Source organism: Miniopterus schreibersii (genome assembly GCF_964146895.1).
Source record: "Miniopterus schreibersii genome assembly, chromosome: 10".
Classification (NCBI taxonomy): Eukaryota; Metazoa; Chordata; class Mammalia; order Chiroptera; family Miniopteridae; genus Miniopterus; species Miniopterus schreibersii.
The window spans coordinates 74,782,603-74,796,455 of record NC_138110.1 but is presented as its reverse complement, the minus strand read 5'-3'; the positions used below and the strand labels follow the sequence as shown (position 1 = coordinate 74,796,455).

Here is a 13,853-nt window from a genome sequence, read left to right as displayed (position 1 = left end):
GAGAGAGAATGCCTCACTATCAACAGTGATGGTCATCCTTTGGGGAGAGGAGTGGGATTCTATTTTTTGGGGTGGGGGGAGATTATCTGAATTTTTAGAATGTGAATGTTTTCATATATTCTTTGTAATATTTTAAACATTTTTGAACTGAAAAAAATGAAAACTTCCAAGGCTGCCAAGCGGGATGTAAGCACACAATGATTTATATCCTTCAGAAAAAGAGGCATGCATATTAAATAAGTAAAAATTAAACTTCGAAAGAGGTCTTGTGTGCTAATTCACAAACAAAGAGGTGCAATCAAGGAGATTAATATCCATTTTGCAATTTACCATTTCATCTCTGACCACAGCAATGCCAACTATTTGGTCTGCCACATCAGCTACAAATGCCTGCAGTGGTGTTCCATCCTGAAAAGATGAATATATTGTTAAGACCCTTGAAAATGTTGCTATCAGTGTTTCTTTAAGCAGTCAATAATAGGTATGAACCATGATCACATAATGGGCAGAATCACCATCTATCACCACTTACCTTTGGGCCAGGTAGTTACATGTCCGCTCTGTGATCATTTAATATTCACTCCAACTCTATAAGTATTATCATGATTTCTACCTCACTTAGGAGAAAATAGGCCTGAGAGGCTGAATAATTTGCCAAGATCTCCAGCTAGTAAAGAATGAATCTGATTCAAACCGCATTCCCTTGACTCAGAATCTTTCTTGAGCTCTATGAGTGGTTCTCAAATATTGTGATCTCGGGACCCCTAAGCCCCAAGGGCTCCAGGGGCTTTGCTTTATATGCATGTATCAATTTGCTGTATTAGTAATTAAAACTGAAAAATTTTGAATTTTTACATTTTTGTTTAACTTATTAATTGAAACAATTTTTAATTTGACAAAAATATTTAGAGAACAGTACGAAGTATTGTTTCATATTTTTGCAAATCCCGAATGTCTGCCTTAATGGAAGACAGCTGGATTCTCATATCTGCTTCCTAGTCAATCTGTTACAATATGTTACTTTGGTTGAAATATATGAAAAAAAAATCTATCTTCACAAAGGTACATAGTTGGAAAAGGGAGAAATATTTAAATAACCTTTTCAGAGAATCATGGATATTCTTCTTTGATGCTCCACCAAAGCTCAACAAGTGGTAGTGTTTTAAAATCTTTAAATGTGGAATCTGAAGCCCTATCAGTGAACTCTGTATATACTACGACATTAAAACGCACTGGTGTACCTTGCACTTTGAGTGAATCTTGTATACCTATGCATGATTTTGTAACATCATGTGTTGTTTATCGGGAAAATACTGGTTCGCCAAGCTTATGCAGGTTTTCCAAATGCTGACCTATTTCATTACAATATATCAAAACATCGCATTTGGGAATATCACCACCAGACGCATCAGAAAAAGTCTGTTCAGTATTGGGAAGCTGTCAAGCTCACAATGGCAGATTCTGATTTCCCCAAATTCGAATTTTTTCTGGAAAGCTTGAATTTTATCACAGGGGACAAGTACTTTCAGTTGTTTTCTTGGAGAGACAGGCTCACCTTTTTTTAAGAAAATGCCTGCCAACTACCTGAGACTGGATAACCGTATTTTGTCTGCAGCTGTTCTTTCAAGTACAATAGGTGTCCTGTGAAAATGCCGACTGGGTCATCAGGCAACTCAGACAATTGCAGAAATGTTTCCCCTGGAACAGCCAACATGCTTCCATCCGCAGCAGCACACACAGCTTTATGTGCACTTCTCATGATGCCACACAGGACACCAAAAATACATGCTTTCAAGGATTAACACTTAGTAACGTTAGTGATGTTTACGTTTCAAGGGAGACCGGCTTTCTCTGTTGTTGTTTTTAATTGAAACGTCTACTGAGATAGATGCAGCCTACAGCAGTTGTAAGAAAAAATACAGAGAAATTCCTTCTACACTTCGTCCAGCATCCCCAAATGGCAACATTTTACAAAACATTACATAATATGACAATCAGGGAACACGCATGGATGCCACCGTGTGTGTGTGTGAAGTTCTACACAACCATACCCCGTGTGGGTTCCTGCATGTAGCACCGCAGCCCTCGGGGCAGCAGTGAGGGGCACAGCCTCGCTTCCTTAGCCCACAGTGTCCTCCCTTTGCTCTTCTCGCTGCCACCTTCCAACACCACCCTGCCCCTCGCCAGACAATTCTCCCACTGAGTTCCAAGGAAGCTTCAGGTTGAGCCTACACAGATCATAATGACCCTAAAGCACGAGGAAAAGGAAGCCAGTCTGGCCACAGCAGGTACTTACAGGGTCTCTGAGGGCCTCATTGTATTGCTTTAAATCGTCCAATATGCTTTTATTGAGCATGAGGGTGCTGATGAGATTTTCAACACCAGGCGTATCCCATAAGTTGGCTAATCTTACATCAATTGTCCTAGGTAAAGAGAAATACTTTTTGTAAGGTTAAAGTACCAAATACGTATTGCCCCCAAATGGACAGAGAAGTGTAGCATGTCACATTTATGTAAGATAGTATCAGTAAAGTATTTTTATATAACATTGGGGTTTGATTAATTATAAAAGTAACTCATGTAACTGGAAAACACAGGTAAAAAAAAGTGCAAAGAATAAGATAAAAGTTGATAATACTGTTGACCAGAGGCAACACAGAGTTACACTTCAGACTCATTTAATTAAAAATGTTCAGCACCATGCTTTATTTCATATTTACTTCACACATAAAGCCAAATTCTCCTTCAATTTTTTTTTTTTAATATATCTTTATTGATTTCAGAGAGAGGAAAGGAGAGGGAGAGAGAGGCAGAAACATCAATGATGACGGTCATTGATTGGCTGCCTCCTGCATGCCCCTGACTGGGGGTGGAGCCCGCAACCCGGGCATGTGCCCTGACCGGGAATCGAACCCTGATCACCTGGATCCCAGGTCAATGCTCAACCACCAAGCCACACCCAGCCGGGCTCTCCTTCAAATTTTTTAAGTGTTTTAAGAAGTTAAGAAATGACATTAAACCTAGGCTGGCTTCATGAGTCTTAATTCTTTTTGTTAATCTTCTCCGAGGGTATTTTTTCCATTGAGAGTGGAAGGGGTGGGGGAGAGAAAGAGAGAGAAACATCGATGTGAGTGAGAGAGACACATCAATTGGTTGCCTTCTGCACATGTCCCCTGAAATGGGGCCGGGGATTGAGCCTGCAACCGAGGTACGTGCCCTTGACGGGAATCGAACCTGAGACCCTTCAGTCCGAGGGTTGAAGCTCTAACCCCTAAGCCAAACCGGCCAGGGCTCTTCTCCTGTTTTTGATGGACTCTGCCTCAAAGGGCAGAATCTGTAGTACTTACTGAGACTTCACACATAACAGAATAGAAAATTATATATAAAAGTAGAAGAAAAAAGACTTAACATTTCATGTTAAACCCCAAATTGGGCAAATGAATTGTTTTAAACACCTAGAAGTATGTGTGTGGTCAGCCTTGCAGAATGTAGGGTGGTTTTTGGATGCCAGCAAATGAAAAAACAAGCCAGAAAGAAGGAAAGGAATTTGAGTCTTTCTGAATTCCACAGGAGTGATCTGGGTAACAGGGCACAAAGCCGTTCAACAGCCACAGGACTTCAGTTTAAACCAAAAAACAAAATGAAACAATAACCACAACCTACAGTTTTCTATCGGGTTCTATTCAAGGAGCCTGATGAAAGGCACTGGAAGAACCGATATCACTAAGACACTCTCAGTAATGGCAGAGGCCTGAGGTAGGCATTAGGGTGGCCTGTCAGGAAAAATGACAATGGGGCATGAGTGAGCCACCCACAGAAAGGCAAGTAAAACACAAGCACTGAGGGGAGAAATCACTTAAAAGCCAGATATGTAAGGGCATCTTTACTGCCCAAGCAAAGTTGGCCATTGGTGGTGTGATCTAACTGAGCAGTAAATGTTTATTCAGAGGAAATCATTTCTAGCACAATAAATATTAGTTGGATAAAAGAGTTTGAAACACAGTCCCCAACATTAAAAAAGACCAACTCCAGACAAGCATGTAGAAGGGCAGGAAGGTGGGCCGAATGGCCGGATCACTATATAAAGTAAAAAATGTTAAAAAAAACAAGCATTCAGCTTATACACATTTAATACTAGCCACAAAGACCAGCATGGTAAATGAGACGAGAGGGCGCCTCCGGTGGCAGCTGACAGCGCTTGAACGGATGGTGAGTCCCGGCGCTCACCAGAATGGCCAGAGGCCAGGGGACAAACGTAATTTCCCAGGGGAAGGAAAGCAAGAGCGGGTGGGAGGCCAGAACACGAGGTCATGAAATTTAAAGTAAGCAAACTTCAGAGCAAGGACAATTCATCCCAAATGTCAAGAGAAGTGAAGCAAAAAATGCAAGACGACGACGGATTTGAAAACCAAGGTATAAAAAGTAGATGTGGGTCCCCGTGCCTGGCTGCGCCCACGTGGCTCGCTCCCCGTCTCCTTCCCCGGGGACCTCCGCTTCGCACCCCGCACCCCAGCATTTCCTCTCCCTCACCTGCTTTACTCTCCATTCGCCCACATCTATTAAATATACCAACACTGGGTACGCCGTGTTTGTTAAAAATATTCTATTAGTCAGGTGCATCTTAATTAAATGAGGGTAGTTCAAAAAACATTATGTAGTAAGAAAAAAAATTAAGATTTTTTTCTTCCATGTTCTAAACAGAACTTGCCCCCCCCCCCGTGTGACGTGATAAAGATCAGCCTCCACTCACACTCCTTGTCCAGCGGTCAGTGCTCTTCCTCGGGAAGCTCCCCCTGACCAGGCAAATCTCCCAACGGTGCGTGTTCACAGAACCACGTACCCACTGCTGGCATAGCCATCAAACTGCAGGTTTACATTTATGCGGGTCTTTATGAGCTTTGAAAGGACAGGGAACACGCCCATATGTTGTCCACTGTTGTGTTCTCAGAATTTGGGACAGAACCTAGCACTGTAGATTTATTATCTAATTTTTTATGATTTTAATATTTACATTTAACCCTTCAATCACCTGGGAATCTATTTTCCTGTAGACTATGAAGAACATTTTAATCTTTATTTTTTGTACCACCATTTACAGAATAAACATTCCTTTTCCCACTGTTGTGACAGAAGTTTTGTGACATACATATGTCTAGACATACCTTTACTCACACACACACATGCACACACGCACATGCACACTCTAAATTCTTACTCTATTGGGGCCTATGGTGGGACGTTCTTGTGTTACATGGTTCTATCCATAGTCTGTGAACATGGCATCATTTTGATTATTGTAGAGTTAACTTATGTTTTAATATCTGACTGGACAAGTAAGCTCTCGATATGACTCAGTCCCTAAATGTATTAATTAAAATCATTTGATTAAGCCCTCTGCCAATAAGACAATTTTAAAAATAAATCATTACATTGAAATGGCAGGGAGCTCCTTGTTCCATTCTCATTTTTTAACTTCATGGAAGGCCTTCTGGTCAAACGTGCATCCACTTACTTGAGCAACCCAGCCCGATGGAAGACATAGAGATCCTGCTCCAGGGTGCAGTTGTTGAAGGGGACTATCTTCACAAAGTTCTGGATGAGCACAAACTCAGGGGTCAGATGAGGCACAGAAATGAGACAGAAGTTCTTGTCCTAACATGATTGGAGCAGTGCAAAGGAAAGACGATCAGAAATCATTTATCGCTATACTAAACAAATTCCTGCTGTAAAACAATAAAGAACCTAGGAGCAAAATGTGTAAAGGAGAGGTTATTCCAATTAAACTTTCCTATAGTTTGGAAAGCAATCATATAAAACTCGGGGATAAGCAACCGCCATAGTATGAAGAGTCTCATCGAAGCCTGAATGGATTAATCCTGTGGGCAGTGGAACCCATTGGGCATAGCTCTCTTGCGGAAGCAGATTTTTAGTCTAAGGCATTTGCCCTTTCAAATTCCCTTGCACTCAGGAGTGAATGAGGCAGGGTGGTGTCCCAGCAAAGGCCCCAGGCTTACTAAGTGGTATTGTACCAGCTGTGGTCCCCTCCTCTGTGAGATGAGAGGGTGGAGTTCCAGGACTCTTCTGGTCTCAAGTCCTGTCTGTGTGTTTTATCATGACGTGATCCCATTTGGGTGAACAGGTCTAAGGACCTGTTTAACCTGGGCAGTGGGTTTAGTTGGCAGACACAGAATGACCCACATATCCTGCCTGACAGCTGTCACTTACCTCCTAGGTCTGCACTGTCCAATATGGTAGCCAGCAGCCACGTCTGGCCACTGAGCATTTGGAATGTGGCTGGTGTGACTAGGAAACGGAATTTTAAATTTAATTTAACTTAAATTTAAAAACTGATACTGAATTCAGTTATTGGAAAAGTTTTATGTATGTTTGGAACAACTTGGGAATATGAATCTACTTATTCAATTATAAATTTTATAAAACCTAAGTGCAGATCAAGTATTTCTGATGAAAAGTTACCGCTTGTATTTAAGATAAGCTGTTTCAAAAATGGAGAAAAAGAGTGCCAATATCTCACTAATAATTTTTCATACTGATTACATGTTGAAATGATTAAATTTTGGACATACTGAGTTACATAAAATACATTTATGAAAATTGAGTCCACCTGTGTCTTTCTACATTTTTTTAATGTGGCTGCTGGAACACTGAGAATAACTGCTTATCCAGCTCGAATACGCTGCCTGTCGGACAGTGCTGCCCTGACTGTCTGTGCCCCACACACCCCATTTAACCCCCTGCCAGGTGCCTGCAGAAACAGCCTGCTCTTCCCAGAGCTAATGTGTCCCTTTGGGATCTGGCCTCCTCCGGAACCCTGTGAAGGTATTACCTGTGCTAATCCAAAACCCTGGGGACATCTGTGCTACGCAAAGGAGTGAACCATTCTTTGACCTAATCTTCCTTTTTTTCTGGCAAAATAACACAGCTCCTTTTGGGGACATTAGAGTCAAGTTGTTGAATAGTCGGAGCTACACGTAAGGACTGGGTGCCAAGTCTCTGTGGGCTTCCTCTGGGAGGGGGGGACTATGATGAGTGGGATGAAGGTATTTTGTTCCTGATGCCCCATATCCTGAAATAAAATAGAATTAATAAGCACACATGCCTTGCCCTGGCTGGTGGCTCGGCTGGCTGGAGAATCATCCTGTGCACCAAAAGGCTGCAGGTTCAATCCCCAGTCGGGGCACATATGGGAGGCAACCGGCTGATGTTTCTCTCACATGGATGTTTCTCTCTCACTACAAAAATCAATAAAAACATATCCTCAGGCGAGGATTAAAAATAAATAACTAAAAAATAAACATTTCTTTTACCTTTTTAAACCCAGCATTGCTTTAGTCATGCTAAAGATCTGCCTTTACATGGACTTCAAAAAATAGGAATGAATTAAGCTTAGTGAAGTTGCTCTGGGGCATCTCTGAAGGAAACCGGCTTTGTAAGTCCCATTTGAGGGTAATCCACATTGCTTTATAAGCTTCGAAATGCCTTAAAATAAATTCGAAAATATATGACGGGGAACCTTATTGCAAGGCTTCATTATATTAACAAAATGAGGACATGCAATCTCAGGTCACGTAGCTTTCAGGCAACATAAGTCAACCGTATTTTTTTTTTTTTTTGCTTCAGTATAAAGAATATCAAGGAAAATTAAAGCAGAAGATACTCCCGCTTGTAATTAGCCAACTGGAGAAGTACAGTTGTTAACTTCACTTAGCTGACAGGCCAGCATGGAAAAAGTCTGCCAAAAAATCCATTGTGTCCCTCAGCTATCCCCCTTCCCCTTTCTCTTCCTCCAATAAAGCGATAAAACATTGGTTAGAACCTCCATTCCTTGACAACACGAAACAGAAGTGCAGAAAGAGGCCAGGACACCCTGAAATGGAGTGTCTTGTCTGCACTTGACCGGTGCCTGGGGGATCCCGTCATCCACGGCAGGCTCTAAGTCAGGCAGGACCAAGCAGAAAGTCAGCCACAGGTACTCACTTTCCTATCCGCACAAAAGCAATATAATGGTCCCAGAATTCTTTGAGCTAATGTAAGCTATCAAGTAATACAACAGTCTAATTCACTTTGGTGTAATTTCTGACATTTTCATATACTTACCAGCTTTCTATTAATGATTTGATTCTAAGAAAGCACTGGTCATGCTATCTCTAAAAGAAATTATGCATTGAAAGAAAACTATCAAAACAGCATGACGGAAAAATTATAAAAAACGACAATAGTTTCTGTTTTTAAGAGTTCATGCCATGTCACTTAACCTTATTAGCAGAACACAGAAGCAGCTGAAACCTCTACATTCTGAGCATTTTAAATGCTTGGACAATGAATATGGCACTTCACTTTTCTAGCTTACAAAACCAATTGTGTTACTCAAAATTCAGCATGTACTTACAGGAAAGAGACTGAAAACAAAATTCATAAAGTCCAATGACCTGTAAAAAGACAGTAAGCATGTCACTGGTCTGCAAGCAAATCCACCATCGGTGAATATTTAAAAAGACGTGTGGCTTTCTCCCCCTCAGGCAGCAATTAGCCAACCGCTGGCAGAATTTGTGTCTAGCTGAACATTAATCAGTTGCAGAAGTCATAAGCTTCATACGTCAGTAATAAAGTATTTTTCTAGAACTGAAGGTACTATTATCACAATTAATAATCTCTGCACATTCAAAAAGCAAGATAGTCATTCTGTGGACATGATCCCTCCTTGCCTTTCTGGAAGAGCTGGGGGGAGACACGGGCATATTATATGCTACTCTGATCTTTTCCTCTTTGATATGCAGAGGATTTTCTGACCAGCTGTGATGTATATTCACAGGCAAACCATAACGGGTCATCAAATTTCTGTTTGAAAATTCAAAAATCACATTCCAAACACATCATATCTGAATGCACAGAGGAAAATAAATATATACAAATCTAGAAGGGTTTATTGACTTTTTAGATGTGAACGATATAATTTTAAAAAAAGGATTTCCCTTTTCAACCTTCCAGATGACCAAAGAAACGGAAACCTTAAGAGAAGGAAATGTCCAGCAGTGCTCTTGGTCACCTAAAAGATATTCTAGAAGCTTCCCAGTCTATCAAAATGGGCCAGTCTATTCCTCTTCAAGATTGATCTGTGGATAAAATGGAGGAGTCAGTGGACATCCTATGGGAGATGTGGACTCTAGGCATCGAGGGCAGGGGTCCATATCCAGACTACAAGGGACAGCAGGCTCGAAACACGTGGGTGTTTTGGAGGGACAGGAAGTGGGGTGCCTGAGTCGCCTGCGTGGCACCATGACTCCTCCTCCCAGCAGCTGCCCCCGATTGTTGTTCTAACCCCCCTCTCAGACTACCTTTGGGTGAGGCTCCAGCCCCAGATTCTGCAGGGAGCCTGAGGGAAGGGTCCAGGCCTGCTAGCCTGGCCCCGTACATGAGCACAGGATGGGCACACAGCCCGACTGGGCCAAAGGGGCTTTGGCTGGACAGCGAGGCCCAAACCAGACTGTCCGCATGAGATTTTGGTGCAGACCCTGAGCCCGCTGTCCACTTTTTTAGCCCCAGGTGAAGACACTGCCCTGAAAATGGGGCCAGCAGCAGGAAACCAGAGCCTGGAGGTAGGAGAGAGAAACATGGTCCTTGGCTGGGTGATCTAAGTCCTGAATCAAGCCGTACTGAGCATCAGTCCTGCCACTGCACTTATCCTTTGTTACGTGAGGCAACTATTCCATTTTTTCAAAGCCACTTGGAGTTGGATTTTCTGTTACTTGCACCACCCCCCAAAAAAACCTCCAGACAAGCAGCAGCCTAAATCCCAAGTTCCCCCAAAATAAAGGCTTTAGAGAATGGGGAGCAGCACGTGGTTACGTAAGTGACAGTTTTCCAGATCCCCGACCGTTACACAGGTGAGCCAGACCCTGGGCAGCCCAGTGCTGGGGGCCTTACCCAAATTTTATGGACTGGAATCTCTGGGAATGGGGTCAGGGAATCTGTGCTTTTCAAAAAGCTTCCCAGGGGGTTAGGATGTGTGGCCAGGTTCGGAAGCCACTGGCTCTGCAAGACTGAACTGTTGGGCCGGCAACACCGTAAGAGCGTCTCCCCGCGACAGACGGCCTGGGGACCGGCACTCGCCTCGCTTCGTGTTTCTCATCAATACAGAACAGCTGAATACAGAACGCAGAAGGGGCTCCCATGTAGACGGGGCGGAAGAAGTTGTCCTCGGGCACAGGGATGGACGCCGGGTTCACATTATCGACACAGTAATCATCTGCAGTGGACTCTCGATGGAGGTTTTCTACGTCCTGGAGCGAGGAGAGAGGGGGAGGAGCCAAATGGGAATCCTGCCCATCTTCTGCAGTTTAATGGGTTAGTGGCGGCATCATCTCTCCGTTCCCAGGACAGAGGTGGCTGTCTCACCTGAAACAGATCATCCTGAGCCAGGCCTCGTTTTAAGGAGATGCTCTCAATACAGTATTAAAAATTTATAAAAGGATGGAAACAAGTTCTCACATGTAGGTCAGAAAACAAATGGTTTCAGTTGGCCTTTGATATAGGAGGCATATTTTAATTGCATCACTGGGTAGAGGTTAGAGCATGGCAGTGCTATATACATGTTAATTCCATAAGCAAAATAACTCTGTCCCCCAAAGTGTTTTCCTGCTACAAGAATTTTTGGATCTTTGGGACTGTTTGGGTGGTTTGGTGGTGAGGTGGAGCCTGGAAGGTCTAATTGCCCATGGCCCCCTGGAAAGAGCACTGAGTCCTTCTGGTCTCACTTTAGGGGTATCTAAAAAGGTATCACAGCTCAGTTAGAGAAAAGTGACTCCTTCTGAGATCTGCCTTGGAGTTCTTTTAAGTCAAAGTAATACATGCACAGAGTAAAAATTAAAATAACCCTTATATTAGAAACTTGTAATCTGGAGTCCCCTGTCCGCCCAAGTCCCTCTCCTGTTGGTTAGCATTCTCAATGTTCTCATTTCTTTTGGTATTTACCTCGATTATTTCTGAGTATGTGCTTTCACTGTTATTTCTTAATTCATCAGTTTTTGAAATTCCCTTTTGGATATTAATGTGATGGGTCGAAGTAACCCCTTAGTAGGATGTAACCCCTACTACCTTGCTTCCCTTATCCCAGCCCCTCAGCCCTCAACAGAATTACAGCACAATGCACGGTCAGAACAGTAAGTATTAACATTTTTATAAACATGCAGGTATCGCTGCTGCTGAGCAGGGAGTGTAATATGGCTGTGTTCTCATCTGTGCACTGTCTTGATTCTCTTGGCTTCCTAATTTTTCCCACAAGCTTTGTCAGATTTGCCACGTGTTTGCCAATATTTTCCAAACCACCAAGCATTTGAGATGGTCTATGGCTTCATTCCTTCTCTCCCCTCCTCTGATCTAGCCTTGCTCACCTGCCTGCTGACCCACTTGCCTTCTTGTTTTACAGGCCTTTTTGTTGTCTTTGTTCATGGTTTACGCCCTTTCTTGTGGGAGTTGTAAATCCATTTGTGTTACACGCCCAAGCTTTGTTGCCCAGATCAGGCTTGGTCGTAATAAAGAGGTACTTTTATCTCTAGCTGACTTCTGTGAAGACTTAACTGGTCAGAGTCTGAAGAGGAGGGAGGAGCAATAATCCGGCCGGCTCTCAGAATCTGAATATCCCAGATTAATGTTCAGTGAACTTCTCCAGGAACCTCCATGGAGATGACCCAACTTCCTGTCCCCTGATTCCCCCTCAAGGGCCCTGTAGACTTTCGGGCTGACTCACCAGCTGACCTACCAAGAAGAGGCGCTTGGGAATCCACAGAAAGTTCGTAACTGGGGAATGAGAAAGTCTGATCGTGTCAGTCTCCCACTCCAGACCTTCCTAGCCTTCCTCTGCTCCTTAGGGAAATGTCACACTCCTGAGCAGGGTCCACAGAGCCCTGCCAATCTCTACCTGAATTCGCAGGTCTCTAGCAGGAAACAGACCATACACGCCAAAGGAGTGGCCAAAGCAGGCTGACCATGTGTGAAGCTGTGGGCAGGGTGGAGGAAAACCGACAGAGATGAGGCAGTGCCCCAGGGAGAGCGACTGGCAGAGGGTGCCACCACCCTTGGCCTGAATCTGTCACAGGAGCAGTTATTGGAACCTGGGGTGCAGGTGAATGACATACACATGTAAGTGTGTACATGAGCATGTGTATGTTCACATGATACAGAGAGTTGCAGAAAATTCTTACAAATGCTTTGCCCCTAACCAAATGTTTTCTCTGTGGACAATGGAAAAAAAGAGGAAATCTCTATTTACTGAAATTGTTGCAAATAATTGATGTGGAAAGTGTAGCTTCTTGGTTTGAGCTGTGCAGGAGATAGAGAACAGAGAATCCTCCTACAATCACAGTAGAGTACAAGTTAATCGAGGGAGGTTTTGTGGAATAGGTCCTAAGGGAGGTGGCAGATATAAACTTGTAGAGAGAGGCAGGGAGCCTGGAGGAGAAAAGGTCACAGGCTCGGGTGGCAAGGAGTGGACCACGTGGGGGCCACCCAGGCAGCACACAAAGCCCTCCACGGGCCCTACCTCCATCTCACCAGCATTTCCACTTTCCATTATCAGTGGAAGTTCCTCAACTGCGGCTTCTTCTGCAATTTTTCCCTGCAAATAACAATGGCAAAACATGGGAATTAATCAATGGCCCAGTGGCTCAGAGCCTGAGCTCTGGAGCAAACTCCCTGGGTTCAGATCCTGGCTCCACTGCTTGCTGGCTGTGTGGCAGTGAGAATGTTTCCAGGCCTCAGTTTCCTCACCTGTAAAAAGGGGCTAGCAGCAGAATCTATCTCATAAGGTTGCTATGAGAATAAAGTAAGGATAAATAGGCAAGATAGATAGATAGACAGACAGACTGACAGGTAGGTAGGTAGACAGACAGATAGGCAGGTAAGCACTTAGCACAATGCCTGTACTTCCTAATTCTCTGTAGATGCTAGTAATAATAATTAAAGTAAAATACTTTTATTCTTCTGTGCAAATTAAAAGCCGCACTAGGTTTTTAAAACTGCTTTATTGAGGTATAACTGACATAGTAAACTGCATATATTTAAAGTGCACCTTTTGAAAAGTTTTGACCTATGCATGCACCCATAAAAATATCACAATAAAAGTAACGAGCATACACATCACTCCTAAAAGCTTCTGTGTTTCTACGTGGCCCCCTCCCCAACCCTGTGCCCTTCTGCAACCCAGGCAAGCAATGATCTGCCATTTGTCATTATAGGTTATATGCTGAGTCTATACATGGATCTTCTGTTCTACTCCATTAACCTATGAGTTGACCTCAAGACCATTACTACACTGCCTTAATTACAACAGAAATCAGAAGCATTAGTCCTACAACTTTGTTCTTTTCCCAAAGTTGTTTTGGCTACTCCAGATCCTTTGCATTCCTAACTGAATTTTTGAATCAATTTTTCAATTTATATAAAAATTCCTCCTGAAATTTTGACTGCAATTGCATTAATCAGTTTGGGAAGAATTGACATCTTGGCAATACTGAGTCTCCAACCATGAACATGGGTTATCAGGATAGCTCTTCAATTATTTAAGTCTTATTACATTCTCTCAGAAATATTTTATAGTTTTCAGTATACACAGGTCTTAAACATCTTCTGTCAGATTCATCTCTAAGTATTTTGTATATCTGTACTATTATAAATAATATTTATTTCAATGTCTAATTGTTCATTGCTATTACATAGAGAATTAAACTTTGCATATTAACTTTGTATATATTTAACAACTTGCCAAAGAATGTATTAGTTCTAGCAGCTGTTTTGTAGATTCTAGACAGTTATCTTCAAATAAAAGTTTTAATTCT

At 42.7% G+C, this 13,853-nt stretch overlaps 1 protein-coding gene across 1 annotated transcript in view; it reads right to left on the bottom strand.

Annotated features, from left to right (window-relative positions):
- The window catches only part of CFAP61 (cilia and flagella associated protein 61), a 167,317-nt gene that overhangs the window by 109,645 nt on the left and 43,819 nt on the right, over positions 1-13,853 (bottom strand). The window contains exons 10-15 of the mRNA XM_081150149.1: positions 12,560-12,634; positions 10,132-10,301; positions 8,411-8,450; positions 5,513-5,652; positions 2,297-2,423; positions 331-408 (exon numbers count right to left, since the gene is read on the bottom strand). Coding sequence (XP_081006275.1) covers positions 331-408; positions 2,297-2,423; positions 5,513-5,652; positions 8,411-8,450; positions 10,132-10,301; positions 12,560-12,634 — 630 coding nt within the window. The remainder of the gene's footprint in view (positions 1-330; positions 409-2,296; positions 2,424-5,512; positions 5,653-8,410; positions 8,451-10,131; positions 10,302-12,559; positions 12,635-13,853) is intronic.